The sequence below is a fragment of the Lonchura striata genome, chromosome 1, assembly GCF_050655825.1.
Source record: "Lonchura striata isolate lonStrDom1 chromosome 1, ASM5065582v1, whole genome shotgun sequence".
NCBI classification, from domain to species: Eukaryota; Metazoa; Chordata; class Aves; order Passeriformes; family Estrildidae; genus Lonchura; species Lonchura striata.
In genome coordinates, this window is record NC_140703.1 from 94,189,839 (window position 1) to 94,210,671 (window position 20,833).

Sequence of the window (20,833 nt, forward strand, 5' to 3'; positions counted from 1 at the left end):
TCTCCAGATATTTTTTGGTTATTTGAATAATGCAGAACTGGCCCAGCCCCTCAACTTTTTAAACAACTCAGTTAAAACACCAGATCTGAGAATTTCAGCTCCCTTTGCTATGAAGAAAACAAAATAGCAACATCATCTGCTTACAATGCAGAGATTTTAGAGGACTATGGTGGAGGAGGACTAGCTTTTCACGAGTTTAAATCACCAAGAACAAAATGAGCCCTCTCCATTCAGAATGGAAGATACAGCAGCATCTGGGCTGATTGCCAGGCTTCATAAAATACAAGTTGCAAAAACCCACAGAATTCTAAAGGCAAAAATCTATGTAAAAAAATACAGAAAGTAGTTTCTTAAAAATGTAACATCTTACTGCATTCAAGACACACACACACACTCCTTCCACTGCAGAACAAGTGACACTGATTATTCATGTCATTTGTCCAAATAGATGAATACAACAGAACAAGAACACAAACATGGTGCTTAGGGGCGTCATTTAGTGGTAGATTTTGAAGTGGTGGGTTAACAGTTGGATTCTGTTTTAGAAGTCCTTTTCAACCTAAATGATTCCACAGTTCTGTGAGCTGTAACCTTCCTATCCAATCAGTGTAAGTACTCTACCACCATCCCACTTGGATCATTCACCTCCCAGATAGCAAAGTTTCCCCCAGGTCACAGAAAAGAAGATACTTTTCCATACAGTTTACTCCAAGTTTACTTGTCTTCGGATTAGTTAATTGGAATTTACTTAAGCTATACCTTGTTTATGTATAGCCAGCACTGTTTCTGAATTGTCAGGTCCATCCTCATTATACATCACCTCTTTCAAGAGCTTTCTGTCCCCATTCTAAGAAGGCCCAGGCTCTCCTCAGTGTATGTATTTGTGCCATTTCAGCTGCATTTAAGTACAGAGAGGAGAAAGAGGGTGATGGGATTTCTCAACATCTACTGTGCATTTTAAAGATGCAAAGAGAAGAGCTGGTCACACTTGGGAAAGATCTTGCATCCCTATTAAGCAGGAAATATCAATCAGCAACTCCAGGCCTTCTAAATCATCGACATAAACAGGCTTTAGCCAAAATTAAAACATCTTGAAAGCTTCCTACAATACCTTGCATGAAGGGTTATAATAAAGCAACACAGATGAACCCGAGTACTTTTTGAGCTTAAATTTAAGTAAAGCTGGCCAGCTCTGAATACCAGAGGCTGAAGACCTACTTTGCTTAATGCTTCCTTAATCATAGCCCTTGCTTAGCATAAAATCACACCACTTCAGAACTTGACAGCTGACTGCAGTGGCACCCTGAAAAAAACCTACAGATTTTGTCTTGTAACTGTGTCTTGGGTTTACCACATTACCAGCTACTTCCTGGTCAAGTATTCGGGGTAATTCCCTGAAACATCAGGCTGCACAGCTACAGCGTGGTGTCATCTCCTCTACACTCCTGACTCAGTTAAAGGAAAAAAGTGTTTCCAGTAAGTAGTAAAGGTATGACACCCAATTTACACAGAAGCTTTACCAAAGTTCACCTGGAAAAGCCCTTCTGCCAGACAGAACTCAATGGTTTTAAATTTCACTTCCCTATGTGTATGATACTGATCATGTGCAAGTCATTGCTTTTCTGTTTTATCCATTTATTGCACCTGTATTCACCCCCACCCATTTCAGCATCATAAAGTCAGATTACACACAGTACTTGATACTTCATCCTCTTTATTTTAAAGACATTTCCTACAAGAACCTAGAGAAGTAGCTGTTTAAACTCATTCTTTGCATTTTGCTTGCTTCAGTCAGACACAGCCCCTGCTGCCTCATTCTACCAACTCTGCCTTTTTAAACTATCTACTGCTCTTCCCCATTTCAGGCAGCAGAATCCACAAGTGTATTACAGACTGTCTCACCCCTAACAAAGCTGCATTTTCCACAGGATGTGCCACTCTCAAATGCCACAGGCTACCCATTTTAACGCTGTTCTGAACAGTCCTCATTTTTGCCCTTACACTGCTAAGGGGCAAAACCCCCTATTCCTAATTACTTCAGTCATTTCCATACTGTTGAGTGCATACACATGCATTATACAAATAGTATTTGCTGAGCTATCCACTCAGACAATGTCTGCACTTCCCCCTGCCTTTTTTTTTAATGCTTTTACTGTAGGAGAAACTTTGGTTACCGTTTTACCTACATTCTAATTCTAATTAATTTCTAATTCTCATTATCATTGTTCCACTTCTTCAACTTCAGCATCATGAAAGAGATGTGTGAAAAAACAGGGGAAAATTCACTGTAGCTTGAATTAAAATTCACTTATTGGAAACCTGAAATAAAAAGCTGGTATTATCTTGTTTTCACTGTCTACTCTGCAATCCCTTTAACTAAACACACTCAGTGGTTATGCCATTCTCTGCTCAAGTGAAACCTGGTGTTGATTATCACCTTTTTTACCTAATCACAATATAGGGCTCTATGGAGCAAGTTTAAACCTCAGCTCACTTGAAACATACACAAAGTCCTGAAAAACAGGCTTAGCAATGGCATCATCATGAAGCCTTTAACAGGGAGCAGTGTTAATAGGTATAATTAAAACTGAATGACGTAGTTTTCCTCTCAACATTCCCAAGAGGACAATGTTTTCTTTCACACACTTCTGCGCTTCCCAATGACAAGTTTTGACATGCCTGCTTATTCAAGCTCTAGTCTGAATACAGGCACACACTCCTTTAATACAATAGTACCCAAAATTTTGTCTGAGCAGTTCCATCATGCAGACTTCTGTACCATTCTACTCATGCTATACTAACCTGGCATCTCTGCAGCTTTGTGGACATAAAATATCCATCAAAATGTGGATGTTACTATAGCTCAAAGTTTAAAGCTAGTGTCTTTCATTTAGTCACAAAAGATAAATGGCATACAGGACATAATGGCAGGGGTTTACTTTTACTTTCAAAAACATACGAGCAGGTTAAAATACTGTTCGAACATGACAACAGCTCACAACCATTTTTTCATTGCAACATAAAAAAGTCCATGTCAGCTGCTTTGCAAAAGACATTTTTTCATGTCACAATTTCAATTGATGCCTGCAAGTACCACAGTCTCCTAGGCATTATATGCTAAATTAAACCCCAGCCCACAGCTAAGAGTATGTTTTAATAAAAAGCTATCATTTAGCTGAACAGGAAAACTTTTGAACAGTGAAATCATCAACTCAGCCACAACTGCCTAAGGAAGTAGCTTTTTAGAAGGAGGCAGATGAGATTTTAATTCACTACTTGCATCACTTTACACAATAAAATGCAGAGAAGCATACAAAAGTGCTGTGCTTCATTTATTCTGAAATCTCAAGCTGAAGAGTTCTCCCCACTCCAGACTAAAGTTGGTTCACAGCTTGAGATATTTTAAAGGTCACCATGAAAAGTGTCTTTAAGTCCTACTAATATATTCAAATCCTCCTCAGAAGAGCTGCCTCAAAAGCTGCAAATCACACTGGAGGAGGGAAGAAAACAAAGTTCAGATGTGCCTACAAGTAACAGAAGAATAAAAAGAAAAGGCCATTGAACCTTGAGGAAAGCAGATCCAGGAACTAAAAATGTAAACATTTAAAATCACAACTTACTCTTCTGAAGGAGGTCTCTGTTTGTAATAGATGGAGCATGAGCTATCACTGCTGAGGGGTCTGAGGACTGCACACAGGCACCGCATTTTGAGAGCGTCGTGACACAGCTTAGCTCAGCACCCCCTCTGCTGCAGCTTTTAATTTCCTAGGGCTAAGCTTCCCAGTCAAGCTCCTCTCCCGGGGACTGCTGCTCAGCGTATGACATCAGCCTGCACACTTGCAGGCTCAGGGATCCACCAAAGTGGGGGAAGCACAAAGAGTTTTCTGACTCAAGCTGATCTGTATTCCATGCTCCAGTTACTCAGAGTAATTGTCCTGTTCTGGCTCCACAAATTTTATCCTGACTGCTACGTCTGTGATGCAAGTGTAGAATATGTTTGGGACATGTTATCTCAGAGAACAGAAGAATCTAGCAAAATTAATGTTTCAACAAGTAAAGATTTGTGAATAGCTTTCTTGCTGCTGAGAACTGGCTTCATATTTGCCAATTTGCAAAATAAAAAAAGTGTGTGTTAAAAATTTTCATCTGCCTTTTCATCAAATTATATTTTCTTCTGGAAAGATTTTTCTACTGTTTGTTTTAAAATAAATATACTTCTGTATAAACAAAGGAAAAAAGTTTAACATCCCATTCTACCCCTCCAAAATTACATACCTGATGCTGGTTACATTGGGTCTGTACTGTCCATATATCCTCAAAAGAATTTTATGTCCACTGATCAGTGGGGCCTGTTACACTTGTTTTTTTAAATTATGTTATCCAACCTTCAGTAAATCCTCTGCTCAAATATCCTCCTTCCTCTTGTCATTTTTGGATATAGTCCATAGGAAGTCCTAGCTTCTGCCTTTTTTTTTTTTTTTTTTTTTTGCTAGACTTTCTTGTTGCACTGAACTTTGTTGCTTGTGATCTTTTCCAGCTAGGTAGCATTTCATGTTCCTGGCACTCCTTATCCTGCTCCAATTACCCATTTCTGTACTTTGTGTCCAGATGGGTATTTTAATCTGCAGGACATTCACTGTTTCACACCTTTGATTACTCGTTCTGTTACTTCTCTTACTGGAAGGCAAGCATATGTTTATGATCAGAAGCACACACAGGAACAGTGCTAGTTTGACTAAACTCTACACCCTTAAGGCAGTACTGGTCTCACCAGCAAGCAAAATTATCTCCTGAAATAATATCATATATTGGAATACCTACCCTTAAACATGAACTGGGATCTTCAAGCAAAACTAAACCTGATAGAATGGAGCCAAACAGCTGGGACTGTTGTGGAATAAAGTAAATAAAATAGGGGTGGTGTACACTGGCACTACAGCTACTATGAGAAGGGAACATGGAAAACTCAGAGCTCTGCCAGAGCACCACCCAACCGTACCTGGCAAACTCCACCTCTTCAGCTTTAGCTGGTGGCTTGAGACTCAATTACAAGATACAATGACAGATCTGGGGAAAAATTGCTTAATCCTTCAAAAACCTTGATTCATTAAGCAGAAGGAATTTAAACTCCAGAAAAGAAGTATGAAATAGTTCCAAAACAACTCCTGAGACAAAAAGGTATCTACCAAATTTGAAGACAGTATAAAATAGGAGAAATCATTTTGTACACAAACTTTAACACCTGGATAAAACTTCTAAAGCCACAAGTGGAACCAAGAAAATAATCTGTTCCCAAACTTAATAGAAAGATTTTGTTGTTGTTGTGATTATCAGAGGCAAATACATCTTCAGAAACTCATAGCTCTGGAACCTGAACTCATGTATGGGCTGCATTAGGCTTTATTCCCATTTCTTCATGTACAGATACACTTGGGTCTCCAATGACACTAATAGTCTTTTAATAGTTTGATTATTAATAATTTAACTTAATGAAATTAAAGATGCTTGTGGTTTTGAAGATTTTAACATGATAATGTCTTATTCTTTAAATAACATGACTGACACCCTTCAGCACAGACTCTGTATTTACATAAACATGCACATACATGAACATATATGCAAACTCAAGCCATTATTCTGCATTAACTGAATTAAAGCCCCCATGTTGCTGCTGCATATGATCAAGAAGCAACTGACAAAAGATAAAGTGGAGACAGATTTGCATTCATGCTGGATGGTATTTAAAAGAAAGGAAAATAAAGACAGACACATTCCAATTGAATGCCCCTTTTATATCTCCAACCCCATCCCTGTTTAGAACCTACTTCACAAGACTGCTATTCAAAGAAAGTTTTTCTCTGGAAGTGCACAGTAATTCCGAGCACATTAATATTGTGTTTTACTTATACATACACACAGAGAATTTACAAGGTGTAAACAATATTTTAACAGGTCTTACAACACTGCTTGAAGAGCACCACTGATAGCTCAAAAAATGACATGAAAAAATGACATGAAAAACCCCCACTACCAAACCAGACAACTTCTTACAATTTAAAATTATTTAAAATTAATTAAATTATTTATAATTTTAAAGTGATACAATCACTCCGAAGAAAGAATACAGTTAATGCTTTAGCCAACTTCCTTAAAGCTTTTTTTAGCCAGTGGCAGTAAAAAAACCCAATAATAAAAGTAGTATATTTTATAAAATTTTAAATCTTAATCTAGAGTAATTATCAGGAGATTTTTTTTTATGTTAGTATGGGTTCCCAGAAAAACAAGCACCCTAATAAACTGAGAAGAAAATACTAATTTTGTGATACAAGAATTTGACATTTGCTCGGCTTTTTCATAAAAAGGCTTTCAGAGGTATAGTAATTGCATATGTGTTCAGTTTATGAATTGCACGGAGCTCATGGCAAGAAATAACCTTCTGTAGACAGTAAGAACTTGTGTTCCAAATCAAACTGTTCCAGACAGTTCCCTTTTCTTCTCTAAAAAGCTACTGAATAGCACAGATGCTACAAACATGATACTAAACTCCAAGTATTCCATGTACAATTATTTGTTAGTATTGAAACACATGGGTTTGGACACTCTTGTAAAATTGTACTGACAAAACATCCAACTAACGTTGCCTTTTCTTAAAAACCTTAAATCTTGGTATTTTACCCAGTATAAACAGCAGTGCAGTTGTTTCACCGTTGTTACAATCATGGCTGTCCTCAAACCTCAAGGCAATTTTTAAATTTAGGTTTATAGGGGATTTTTTGCACACTAAAATAATTTCACCTAAACAAAGAGACAGTTCTGAGTATTTTACATTTCTTCATGCCTCCAGTTTGTTATTTCTTTCCCTCTGCTTTGAAACAATGTAATTTACAAGTTTTCCAGCATTCTGAGAGGAAGAGATTCAGAGTGGCTTAAAGCCACCTTCTGATTTTTCATGGCAGCTGTCTCAAGTAGAATATTTAGTCAGATTATTTGCTACCTGCAGCAATGACAACAAAAATTAAGGCAACAGAATAATAAAATGGGATTAATTACAAAGAATAGGATGCAATTCTGTTGACTCATGCCTAATAACACAATAGCATTAAACAGAAATCTGTGTATCTCAACTTCACTTCCCTTGAGCTATCTAATACAAAGAAACTTCCACAGCCCCACTGAACTTCTCTATCACACTTACATTGTCTCCATCAGGATCTGATGTCAAGCTGACTTTAGAGACCAGAAGCTGAATTTTTCTTAGAACATCTTCCACAAAAAGAAATATGAAAGAAGAAATGTTTCTCTTCTCCATTTGCTGAAAAAACAGCTTTCCTCCCTCCCATTTTTATCACCATTTCTCTGAGTTCTGAGATAATCCTTTACAGATATCCCTGAATCTAAAGAAATGTAGATGATCACTTCACAGTCACATGTCATCTTCCATCTATAGGTTAAATCCCAGGTTAAATCCTCTGGGAAAGAGCATAAAGACTCAAACAAACAAACAAAAAAATTAAATCCCAAGAGTGTTAAAAACCATTTGCAGAAAATTATACTAAGAGGGTAATTTGTAAGCAAACACAGTGATTTCACCGGAGGAGGTTTAAGAATATTTTTGTTTTGCTGAATTTTAATGACAAAAACTTACCTTCTTTTTGCCTATACTGTAATGTGAATTTGCAGTTTGATTTTTCCAGCTGGGGTTGGAATAGAGTTACATGTATTATTAACATATATGAAAGTTCAGAGTATTTGGTAACTAGAAGGTTTTTTGTCTTCATAACATTATGAGTAAAGCTCACAAACATACCACAACTGTTGCTGCTAAAACAAAAATTGAGTTCCTACAAGAAACTAACACTATAGGAAAAAAAATCTATCGTGATCCTCTTGGTCTTCTAAGTGTTAAGAGCATTCAAAAGAACTTTAGTCCAACACAACAAGACAAAGAGAAGAGAGGTGTGTGAAGCAAGAAGAATATATCCTGTAAGAATTTGTCCTTCAAGAATAAGTCATGGTTTTGTTCTGCACCAGAAGCAAGCATAAACAGCCCCAAACAAAGAGCTGCTTCGGCATGAGAGTCATCAGAATATAAGTATATAGCAAAATCTTGTGAAAACTAACTATTTTAATCAAATTAAAAAATAGTACTTTTCCCTCAAGGTGATACAGGGCATTTTCCATACAAATTTCAGGTCTGCCCAAAAACTGAGCAACCCACATCATGTTAACTAAGCATCTTAATTCTTACAGAAAATAATAATTTTGCAAACCTCACACTTCTCTCAAAAGTAAAGCTAAGGGTTTAATACACTTTGAACTTAAGTATATACAGGCATTTACAGGGCTAAGTTACAATGTACCCAACTGTCTAAGAAGACTAAGTCATGTCAATTTTGCCATAATTTCACAAACTTGTTTTTATCTCAACATTTTTAAAACAAAATGACACTCAGTAAAAATTATTTTACTTATTCAGAGTCCAGCATGTGTTCCTTCAATGAAAAAAATTCTCTCAAATAGTTGATAATACACTGCCAAAAGTGACAAGCTATCCTGATCACATGAAATAGCTTTGTTTTATGGGGCATTTAGTCTTTTTTTTTTAAAGTGTATTGTTTCTTCTCAAACAAGCTTTACCACAACAAACATATCAAAAGAGACATCACAGCCTTACAGTTCAAGTGTATATTTGTAACTTCTCAGGTGTGTATTTTGCATTTTTGTATCAGACTCAGAAGACCACAAAGTTAACATACCTGTGTTCTGTGAGGACATTTACTGCTGATGGGTGGTTGGCACAGTATGTAAGGTATAAGCTTTTCATTTGTGGCATCAAATTTAGAAAACATCCTCCAACCCTCTGCTGAGCTTCAGGCAACCTAAAAACAGAGTAATAAAGATGAAAATACTGTACTACTAACCAGACAGAGAAATAAATTAAAGCCCAGAAAAGCAGTGTATATTGTGTGGTGGGTTTGGCTGGGGTAGAGTTAATTTTCTTCACAGTGGCTGGTAGGGGACTGTGTTTTTAGATTTGTGCAATAGCATAAGGGTGACAGAAGGGATGAAACTCTTTTCTACAGAGCAGCTCTCACTCAAAGGACTAAGCCTCTTCAGCAGAAGGCTGCATGGCCAATTGCATAACCCCCACTGAAGTTAACCAGAAGATGGGTCACTAGCTTTCATCAGTCCTAGATTACAAACTTACTCCTGACACCTTGTCTAAACCACTGTAACACATGTGCAAGATGAAATGTTTCAATTTCCCCATGCACTTGCTTTCCTTCCATAAAGGCTGCATTGCCTAACATAAATATGCTGAATTTTTCCTTCTTTGCAAGACATGATAGTGGATTTTATTCTTGCTGTTAATCTTTTTTAACTACTCTTAAAACCAGTACTTCACTCTTCACATCAGCTGTAAAGCTAAAGGAGCCCTCACTGAGTACTTGATGCACATACTGTTCACACAGTCAGAGCTTCATTCTAAGATTAGTTCCAACAATTCTTTCTGGAAGAATTTTTTTTTCCTGAAAAATAAATTTTACAGAAGTCATATTTTCTGTAGTTGCCCCAGACATGTACATAAAGCTCCTAAACATTAATATTAAGCATTTCCCCTTTAGAAAAAAGTGAGAGATGCTCCAGTGAACTTCAGTGGGAAAGAAACTGTTCAGCTTTCCAGGACAACCACTTCTGCAGGCAGTGGATGTTCCCATTCTGCTCACAGTCATCTTGTCCCAGTCCTTAGGGTTGGTCATAGCAAAATTCAAAATTCCCAAGAAATTCTCCCCCAAATTCCAAAACAGCAAGTCTGTTTCCTATTAAGTTGTTCAGTCCCTCTGCAGAGTATGGAAAGACTACCCAAAATTAAGCAAAAATTTACTGTAGAGGTCAGAGGAAACATATTCCCTGATTTGAGAACAACACTCGTTACAGATACCCAGAAAACAACAGCTGAATTCCCAGCTAACACATCACACCAGACACACTCAAGTCACAATATCAACACTCCTTATATCAAAGGCTAGGGCTCTTATTTTAAGTCGCATCTTTTATTTTTAAGAAGTTTGAATTCTGAAGTCAATAGAGTGGCTGCTTTTGCAGGTGTTTAGGGGAAAATCAAGCATACTGAGGGAATGCTATTCTTACAGCCTTGCCAAGCAGCATTTCCTGACAAGCAGCTGGCCCCCTTTAATAAATCTAGCATAAGCTAATAATACATTCTTCAAGTAATAGATGCAGCCAAAGTCTCAAACTCTGAAGACATACTCAAGGCATATAACTCAGTATTAAATAGCAAGAGGCTCCAATAAACAGTTGCTAAAAATTGTTAAATTCCTATTTCATCCTGTAGTGATGGGGGTGGAGGGTGAATTATGGCTGTTTGCACCAAGCAGACATCTGTGTCTTCTCAGTCTGCTGCTCTTTTAGCAGAATCAAAGACTGACATTATTATCTTTCACATGTTGCACATGCACTGCCACTTCATACTGTACATTCTTTGTTAAACTAAGATAATTAATAGACTTTGTAAGGGGGTGGTAACTCATCCCCTTTGACTTTTCTAATCCATGCATTTTAGTTGCAAGTGCTCTACTATTTTCAGCAGATAAACTATCTCTTTTACCTGCTGAAAAAAATAAACAATTTAATGCCTACCACCACATCATAAAAACCTTTTAATAATTAATGTGCTCTGTAAAGACCATAGTTATTTTACAGTATACTCTTAAGTTATCATCCCAATATTATCATATTTAACACTTTAATTAAAAAGGAATCACATCTAAATATTTACACATATATTTAAGTTATACCAACTTCCATTGAAAGAAAGCCAGATACAAGTTTTAATTCTATTTGCAAATGTAAAGGAACCATAACAAAGCCTCTGCTGTTGTACACATGCTGTTGTCACATGTGTGACTACATCTAAACTACATTGTCTGCTTGTTGGAGTTGCATCCAACAGCTGTTCTTTTGGATGTTCAGTTCTGTTTCTCCAAACTTACAACAGGCACCCAGTACATGGTAATTTGAAGAAAGAAATAAGAAGTGCAATTGAACCCCAAATGGTGCAGTTTGTGAAGAAACTAAACATTATCTCCTGAGGCTTTGTAGTTAACAAGCTCACTGAAATAAGGGGCCACTGCAACTTTCTGAGAGACTCCTTGTAAAAATTAGGTACTACTCAACTTACTCACAATCCTTCAGTATAATTTTCATGCTCTTCACTACCACACTTTTCACTAATTGTCTAATTGTCTTATGTCTCAGACATCAGTTACTATGCATGTTTGTCTCAAGATATCTAAAGACACTGCATTCAAATTCCCTTAATATCGACAGACTTATTTCTGTTGATACTCATGATAAACAAAAGTAAAGGATGATACTGGGACTTAACAGACTTAATTTCTATCTCCATTCCAAAACCAAACCTGAAATACTAGTGATTTTTGGCCTAGATTTAAATAGTCTAAACAGAGAGGGGCTGTCTGTTTTTGTTGCTTGGGGGTCTTTTAAATTCCATTCCACTTCAGGATCATCCCCAAACATAAAGGATCTGCTTGCACTTAAACAGAGAACAAGACAACAGTTCCTGTGACTGCAAGAGCAGGGACATGAGGGAAAGACAGGACAAACCCCAGCTATGGCTGTTACAGGGCAAGGAGGTAAGCCTGTGATACTACATAAAAAACTACAAATTGCTGCAGAGGAGATCTTATCTAGCAGCCTATGTAGGCTGGTGTCACCAGCCAGCCTGTGTGTCATGTGTCCCCTCCTTACTGAGAAATACAGCCATGGACTGACAGTTTCTACTTCCAGATGAATGGAAGATTGTGTTCTGGAGGAGGAGATCAAATCAGGTTCATTCTCCTGCTACAAAAATACCCATAGAGTAACACTTCCAATAGAGATCATTCATATCAGGCCAGAGATCACCTGATGGACACTGACTTTGTTCACAGAGACTCTTCTGCTGTGTGAACTACTGCAGAACTGATCTTAGGCAGAGGACCAGATCCCTGGAATGAGAGCTAGAGCACTGGACCACTTTGTCTCCAAGAGACCAGAGCACAGAGCACTCTTGCTATGTTTCACTGTCAGAAATCTATTCTATCACAACTGAAGGCACCAACAGCATCTCCCTGCCTTGTCTGTTACAGTTCTTCTCCATCCATGAACCAAGTGCACTGGAAGCTGATCGGCCGAAAAAGCACCTTTGAAGCCTATCAGCTAGAAGATTCACACTCAATGCTAGTTAGATTTATTCCATGCACCACTTTTGTTTGGTAAATTAAGAAGAGAAGTTACAAAGGTGGAAATAACCCCAACCTGGACAAGTTCAAAGAGGACAAACCTTTTGCAATGAACCAGAAGATCTTCAAGGCTGTGGGCAGGGTGGGAGAGTGGCACAGAATTAAACCCAAACCATATCTAAACTATTTCCCCCAAACACACAAAGAACCCACTATAGCATTACATGTTCTCGACGAAACCCACAACCCAATGATTAACACCATGAGGATTAAACAAGCCAAAGTGGTGAAAGCCATAGTGGGAAAGCATAGGAAAGCACAGGAAAGTTTCTGCCACTGAAGTATGTGCCAGCATTTGTTTAAGAGAAAACTCAAATGACAAACAGTCTCAGGGTAGGTGTAGAATTCAAAAAACATTTAACTCTCATGCCCAAGAAAAGGAATTTGCTAAGCAAGGTAGGCTGGCAGCATTACAATTGGCAGGATGACAGTATTTGGTCATTCTGACATGTCAAGTTAGAATAAAACACCACACTGGATGCTGCAATACGAAGTGCCTCAATGATGGAACTATAAGCTCTCTGCCAAAAATAAAATAAAATGATAAATCTATTTTCATCCTGGGAGCTAGTCTGAGTTTACAGAACAGGTTCGCCAGCCAAAAAAACAAATGGCAAAATGACAAGAAAAAAAAGAAGGCAGCAGAGCAAGCATTCTTCTACATAATGGGAATCACGATGGATTAGTGGATCAGATTCCAAACAGGAGGATGTTATATGCTCAAGTGAATGTGTTATGATGAAAATTAAACTGAAAATACAACTCAGCATGATAAGCATATTTATGAAATGAAAATAAGACAAAATGTTTGCAATAATGTTTTAGTCACTCTAGAGCATCATTTTCTCTGCCCACCTACTAGTATCCAGCACATTCCTATAGTTTATTATACAGCAGCATTCCACTCAGCAGAGAGAAGAAATAAAGGACATTGTGAAAAGGTGCTTTAAAACAGTTTAAGCCAAACAGAGTTATTAATGAAGCTTTCTAAGCTTGAAGCTCCATTATGATATCAAATTAACTTACATTGCAGGTCAAAATGAAGTTTACATTAATATTTGTTTAAAGGTATATTATAAAGGTATATATAAGGTATATACTCTTCTCCTCTCATTTTTAAGACCACCTTAAAAAAAAAAAAGCTTTAAAAGATGACAGTCTGTTCCACGCAAAGCATTTTATTTCCCTAACTTCTGATACAAAGAAGCAAAAATCATGGTAACAAGCAAAGGAGACAAGAAACAAAAGGAAACATTTGAGCATGTTGACAAATGGACACTTTCAGAGATTTAAACATTTAACTGATCTAGTCAAACTTGCCAGAATGATAATCCTTCTTTGTCAAAGCATGAAAGACAGACTATTTCAAGAGCACACACCATCTCCCTTCCCCCCTCTCTGGTCTGAGTTACCTAGAGGCAGGAGAGAGGGACAGGGCAGGTGGTGGGAGGGCGTGAGAGCTGAAGTCAGCAACAGTACCAGGCATATGTTACTGCCTAGAGCAGATGCAGTGGATCCTTTGTCATGACAAGGCTGCTTCTGCACACAGAGCAGCCCAGGGAGAGGGGGGAGAGGTCAAAACAAGACATACTGAGGTAATCCAAATCTTACTGTTGCCAAAAGAGGTATTTTCTTCTCCATCCAAGACAATAATTTGTTCCCACAACAAACAAACTTGTTAAGCCCTCAGTAGCACTTCAAATTACTAACCTGGCTGAAACTAAGAAAATTTGTATTAGGAAGTTGTCTTAGTTCACCATGTGGTCAGACAAAACTAGAATATAGGCAAGGAAAATGACACAGCTGAAGTTAGGAATGTAAATTACACTTTCAGTGGAGTTACAGAAAATCCAAAGGCAATACGGTTGCCTTCTTTCTTACACACTCAAGTGCTGAGGTAACAAGCTGAAAAATACCAATACAAGCTGAAATTACCACTTCAGCCTAAATTATGGAAGGAGGACTAGTGTCTTCATGCCCTTCTTTCTGTGCTCCATGCTTCCTATAGATTGAAGGACAAGCATTGAGGGGTTTTATTTAATTGTTCTTTCTGCCTATCCTGCAGACTTCTCCCAGGACACTTTGATGACTACTCTTGCTCACGCCAGAAGAATACCAAGTACAAGCATTCTCATACAGTGTCCTTCATCCAAGTCACTTACCTCCTTCTCCATTGTTCCACCATCACATAAGGTTTCCTCCATTCTTTCTTTCTCTTACTTGGAAGAAAATATTTAAAATTCATGCCCCCAAAATCAAAACCACCACTTTCCTACTGGTATGCATTTGGATTACAAAAATCCAAATCTTCTTTTAAACTATATCAAAATTTCTATCTTTGCAACTGTATCCTATTGCAATTGCAACATGTACCTCTACAATCAATGCATTTTCCAAACATCTATTACTATGCTGCTCTGGCAACAGCTCTTGAAGTCAAAGGGGGAAAAAAAAAATCTATGTTCAACAAAATATGCAACAAGTAAAGTAATAGAATATATTTGCATATTATCATTTACTCTATCTAGTATGCATGATACTTACTTGGTGCATTCTTCTAAAGACTGTACAAGCATTTGCTGGAAAGAACTTATTTCTTCCAGGTTTCCCATTAAGTATGAAGTATTTGTCAAGGTTAACCTGAAGTCAAAGCAAATAAAACATGTTTACATTTGCAGCTATTGATTAACTGTGCATTAATACAAACTATTACATTAAAAGAAAATGGTTCTTAGATCAAGGATCAGACTGTTTCAGTCAGCAAACTGAATAAAAGCAATCCCTGCCTCAAGAATCACAGCGTTCACAGAGGCAAGTTCACACTGACATCAACGTTTTGACCATGTTGACCCTCCCCAGTACTTGAGAGATCTCAGTTTAAAACACAGGACAAACTCACATACTTTTCACTGGCTTGTAATGGTCGCAGGTAGTTTGAAAGCATTGTTTGTAGCTCCTTAGCATATTCATTTTCAGTTTCTAATATATTTTGTAGCACCTACAATAAATGACAATTGCTAATTGGTACTTTTTAAGATATATCAATACCAGTTTTAAAGCATCCTGAAATTTATAATGAGAAAAACGTAAATGAGAGCTCCTACTTTAAAAATGCAAGTATCTGCAACTATTGAATACTATACATCTATGAAATTCACAGGGAAGAACACCAGATGAGCCATCCTTTAGCTACGTAATAAAAAAACAGTAAGCTTACAGGATTATCACTACATTTTACTGTGAAACTTCAGCTACACAGAGCTTTCCTCCAAAGCCAGGAATAATTATTCCCCCTATGTACTTCAGAACAGTCACAGATCATCAGAGGATGGTAAAGCACAATTAGAAGTTGCAAGAGAAATGAAGAGTGTCAGTTTCTCAGTCTCAATTACAACACATTGCAATTAATGTTGTTAGTGGAGTGTTCAGATGCATTAAATAACCTGATAGAACACCTGAATATTAACAGATTTACAAACATCAAGTAATTTCCAACTTCACTTACCAATACAATTAGCACTATTACATAGTGTTTAAATAGTGCTGCCCAACCTTACACCAGGAGTACACTACCATAAGAAAATTACAATAGACTGATGCAAAGCCAGGTATTTATAAAATACAGCACAAACTTGGGTTTTGGCTGAATATAAATCAAACAAGTAGAATAACCCCAAGTATGTACAGGAAAACATTTTACTGGGCCATTTCTTGGAAGTTTGCTTTAGGATATCCTCCAATATAACAATACCAGGTTCTACTGTGCTTTTAGAAGGCAATTTATTTTTTTGCCTCCAAAAGTTATTCAGCAAGGGAATCACCAGAATTAAATGGAGTTTAGTGAACAGAGCTGAACTTCAAAACCTGACTGCTAGTCAGTGGTCATAAGCCACAGCACAAACCTCATTTTGTTACATGCCATATTTGTCAAGCCTACAGTAATATCTCATTTCAGCATTTATAGGAACAACTGTAATTGAGTGCATTATTCACTGTTGTAGTCAATACTCTCTCTCTCAGGAAAGAAAAAAAGGCATTCATTCCTAAATGCAAACCTGATGAAATAACTTTAAATAGTTCAGTATGTCAATGAAGAATCCACTGTTCCTTTCAGTGGTGTCACTGATTCTGCTTATTCCTTGAATGCTTCTATTCATTTGGGGAGAGAGAGAAACCATTTTTGAGTCCATTCTTTTGTTCCAAGTCTGAATCTTGAACTGAAGATTAAAATGACTCCATTCTCTGCTAAACGCTGTGACAGAAGAATGTCACAGGGAAAGTTATGGCTACTAACTGGGAAATTACAGCATAAAGTACAATATGGGCACACAAATCTTAAAAAATCTAAGGGAGTTTTTTGACCATTTACACCAGGGAAATAAAATATCTCTGTCAATCATAGCACTAACTCCATATTCTCTTTTACATATATAAAGCAAAGAAAGCAAATTGTTCAAATGCAAATATAAAAGTACGTGGCATCCATAAGGTTCAAAACTAAGTGCAAAACCAATATGGTTTTTACCACAAAAATCTCCCAGCCCAAAGTCATTACACTGGCAGGAAAAATCAGTAGGGAAAAGGAGACTGAAAGCCAGGGACAAAACCACAGTGTCCTGATGAAGATCCAAACAGTATTAGAAGACACTGAAAGATAAAAATCAACAAATTTGCTAAAGATCTTGAAAGACTGCACCACTATCCTATTTCCTCAAAGACTACTTGCATTGTGTGATAAACAGCTGTCTGAAAAGCTTGAAATAAAACTAGTTTCATGTTGTACACACTTTATTATTTTCCTTTTGCTGGTTTGGATTTTTCTTTGAGGATTTTCTTTGCCATATGGAGAACATGGGATTAGAGGGCAGGGGGAGGTAATAACAAGAAAGCTTAAAAACTAGAATTAGTAACCTGACAATTAGTGGAAAAAGGAAAATCAATGCCACTAAATAAAACTATGCTACAAAACCTGTGCAGAGTATCAGACGCGCTTACACATCTTTTTATTCTAGTAATTCACAATGTTACACAATACTTGAGATATACACAGTTTTAACAGTGCCCAGAACATATTAAATCTATTACCCTTCCTTTTTAACAAGTACAGTTTTCACTGCATACAACATTTTTTTTTTTACTTTTGCTATATTTTTTAAAGAATAAGCTTGTTTACATAGCTCTAAAACATGATTTCTGTGATATCTTGCATTCTTCCAGCTTGATTTACCTACCTCACTGTGAAGCTATGAGGATTATTAGATTGTGCTTTGAAGCGACAAGCAGTCATCACTGCAACTCCGTATTTTGAAACCAGAAATCCCTTATATTCCTCACATCCACATCTCGTCCGCATGATCTAATAATCACCTTTCTTCCCTTTCCTGCTTTCTGCACATTCTGGCTGCTGCAAGACCCCATGAGACCTCCAAGACCTTGTTTCCACAACTGCACCACAACATTTGCACAGATCCACCCGAGCACCGAAAGAGCAGCATTGAGGCGGCAGCCTGTGCAGCCCATAGCACTGATGAATGGCAGGCACAGACAGCTGAGCTCATACAGCACCAGCTCTCTCAATCACATGGCATACAGAATTCAAGCATGGTTAACAATTCTGTCACACAAAACCTTAGCCTTCTCCCTACCACCCAAAAAACTGATTTAAAATTGCCTACACGAAGATGACTGCCTTCCAAATCAGTGGGAGAAAAGGCAGACTTCAGAGATACGCTTGGACATGATCCTGTAGCACACTGACATTTTATCACAGTAGTATGGCACTTAACCAAAATATCACATAGTTGAGCAAAATTGTGATCAGTATGTAATTTTCCTAGATCAAGAGAATTTGCTGAACTCCTTAAAACAGGCCCTTAAGAGGGGCACTGCACAAGTATCTTGAGGGGCCTCAAAAACTTGTATCCAACTTTAAAAGTGTGATCTCAAGAAGGAGTGTTTACTTTCTACTACTTCTCAAACACTTAAAAGAAAACAAGGTCATCCAAATACTCATAGCAATACTCATAAAGAAATTTGCCCATTTCTTCACCTGCTTTTAGAACAGCTACCTAATCTTGAAGCAACTCTAAATGGAGAGAACCTGATTTTATTCTGGATACAAAGTTATAACCTCTCAAGGGATCTGAGGCAAAAATAAAACTCAGTATCACCTGCTCTGTCTTCAGGGAATAACATGCAACAATGCATCCACTTCTTCAGTAAGGCTACTAAAGTATTTCTATATGAAAAATGCTCCATCACAAGTCTGGTTCGTGTTACATACTACTATAGACTTGTACCATTTTCTGGAGGACAAAATCTCAGCATTCTCTACTAATCTGAATTTCTGAGCCAAGCCAATGTACATACATAACCAATATCTGTCTTCTCAGCAACATGTAGTGCAAGGAGCAGTAATTAACCACACTAAGACTAGAAGGCATGTGATTTGTCTTACAAACTCCAGACAGAGCTGTGAATTCACAGAAATAAAGAACATGCTTACAAGGGGTTGAAGAGCAGAGGAAAGTGGTGAAAGCAGTCTCCTCTTTACATTAGGTATTTTCCCCTAGCCTATCCCAGTCCTCCTCCCAGAAATGGAGCCTCTCCTATCGCTTTCTGAACAGCCCTTTGATTTTGTCCTCAGTCCAACAAATGTATCCTCAGGTGCTGCCTGCACAAAACCCTCCCTAGGGTAAACAGCAATAAATAACTGTGAGGACTACAGAGTCTCAGCACACACGCATGTGGGGACAGCCACAACCCAAAAATAGTATATAGTCCCAGAGGAGCAGTCTCAACTCAAGCTTAGTGGCCAAGAGAGCCTTAAACACAGATTTCAAAATTTGAGTAAATGTAGCTTCACTCAAGCTACATCCTTTCAGCTACCAGTTGCCAAAAGTTTTTTTAGAGATCTGCTTTTTTCTCAATTTTATTATCAGTACAGATGGATTTTATTATCAGCACAGGGAAGTCCCATGTCTGCAGCTTAGGTATTAAGACAGAACAAAAACTCAACTCAGAAGTTTACTTCAGTGAATGGGTTTGCTGTTTGTCTTTATCTACATGAAAAACATGTAAAAATCATACAAATTTCATAATAACTGAAAATATTCTATAGTTATTTCACCTTCGGAAGCACAAAATGTATTTCAAGAAAATCTAAACATGTCAACATGTCTAATTTACGTTTCAGACACAGCAGTAGAGTCTTACTTCTCTGAAACAATGGGCAAGGTACAGCACAGCCTCTCATTTTCTAAACCAGAAGAATAAAATGGTGACTTAAAAAAAAAAGCAGGGGTATTTGCCACACTGTGGAAAAATGTGAAAATTACAATTATTCAATTAATTGCAGACAGCCTAAGACCAGCACCCTAGGGTCAGTGCTGTAATTTACAACATATTTGTATATTATTATGAACTGGTCATTTTCACCCCCTATGATGTAATTGACAGTTATTAAGTGACTGTCAGTCATAAACAGTTGGCATCTCATTACATCACTTTAATTGTACCAAGAAAGTTGCACCTGAGCAAGATACAAAATAAACTAATCTTAAGAGTAGGTATATCATGGTTACTAGGGTTTGGGGTTTTTTGGGGTTTTGTTTGTTTTTTAATTAAACTACTTTAATTAAACTACTAGAAAAGCCAGCCACAGATGTACTTCCCAAGGTACAGTAGCTTGAGCATCCACGATTAGAAAAGGCTATCCAGGGAACAATTATCAAAAACACACAAACCAAAGGTGATATTTCAAAATTGTATGGTATAACTTAGCTGCCTGAACAAATTCAACATTTGCTTTCTCTTATTTTCACTTAAGTACACTTTCATCTCTCAAATTTGCATCCACACACTACAATAGCTTAAAAAGAAAAACCACTCTAAAGAGATACAGTGAAAACAAAAATGAATGTAATCAAGCCACTATTTTGTCACTGGATACACCACAGCAAGATCTTTACTTCCTGCAGTTTGAGGGAAGGGTGTGCCTGCACGGATACTTTCCATTGTGACCAGCAGTTGTGGGATGCAGCAGCCAAAGACCTGCAGTCCTCCCTCCACCACAGAATTGCAGCTACTGACAGAGGCAGGAACAGAACCAGATGGAGGAGCAGGAGATTGCTTCACAGCTTTCAATTAGGGACTACAGGCAAAACACCTCTGCTCCTCTAGGTGCTATTTATGACACAACCACACAAGACAAAAATAGAAAATTATGCTTTATGATCCTTCTTAAAAACTGACATATAAAATGAAAACCCATGACAGCTGCTCGGAAGAAGAGGGATAGAAAGGTTGTGGTTTGGTTTTACACCAGCAGGGAGCAGTGCTTAACAAAAACAGTAAGATGCTTTTTTGCTTGCCAATGTATCTACTCAATAAATAAATTATCCTCAACAGGGTTACAACATGCTTAAAGATGGAGTTGGGTATGTTGCTTACATGCATCTACTAAAGAGAGGTCTGAGTACTAGGTTAAGAATTCCTGGGGGTGTGCT

General features: G+C 37.5%; 1 protein-coding gene across 7 annotated transcripts in view; it reads right to left on the bottom strand.

Annotated features, from left to right (window-relative positions):
* ARHGEF7 (Rho guanine nucleotide exchange factor 7) overlaps positions 1-20,833 on the bottom strand; it is a 116,019-nt gene that overhangs the window by 34,330 nt on the left and 60,856 nt on the right. For all 7 annotated transcript variants that reach the window (XR_014956322.1, XM_021545598.3, XM_021545597.3 and 4 more), the window contains 3 exons: positions 15,230-15,324; positions 14,871-14,966; positions 8,757-8,879 (listed from right to left, as the gene is read on the bottom strand). Coding sequence is in view for 6 of the 7 variants with exons in the window: in XM_021545598.3 (XP_021401273.1) it covers positions 8,757-8,879; positions 14,871-14,966; positions 15,230-15,324 (314 nt within the window). In the remaining variant the exon portion in view is untranslated. The remainder of the gene's footprint in view (positions 1-8,756; positions 8,880-14,870; positions 14,967-15,229; positions 15,325-20,833) is intronic.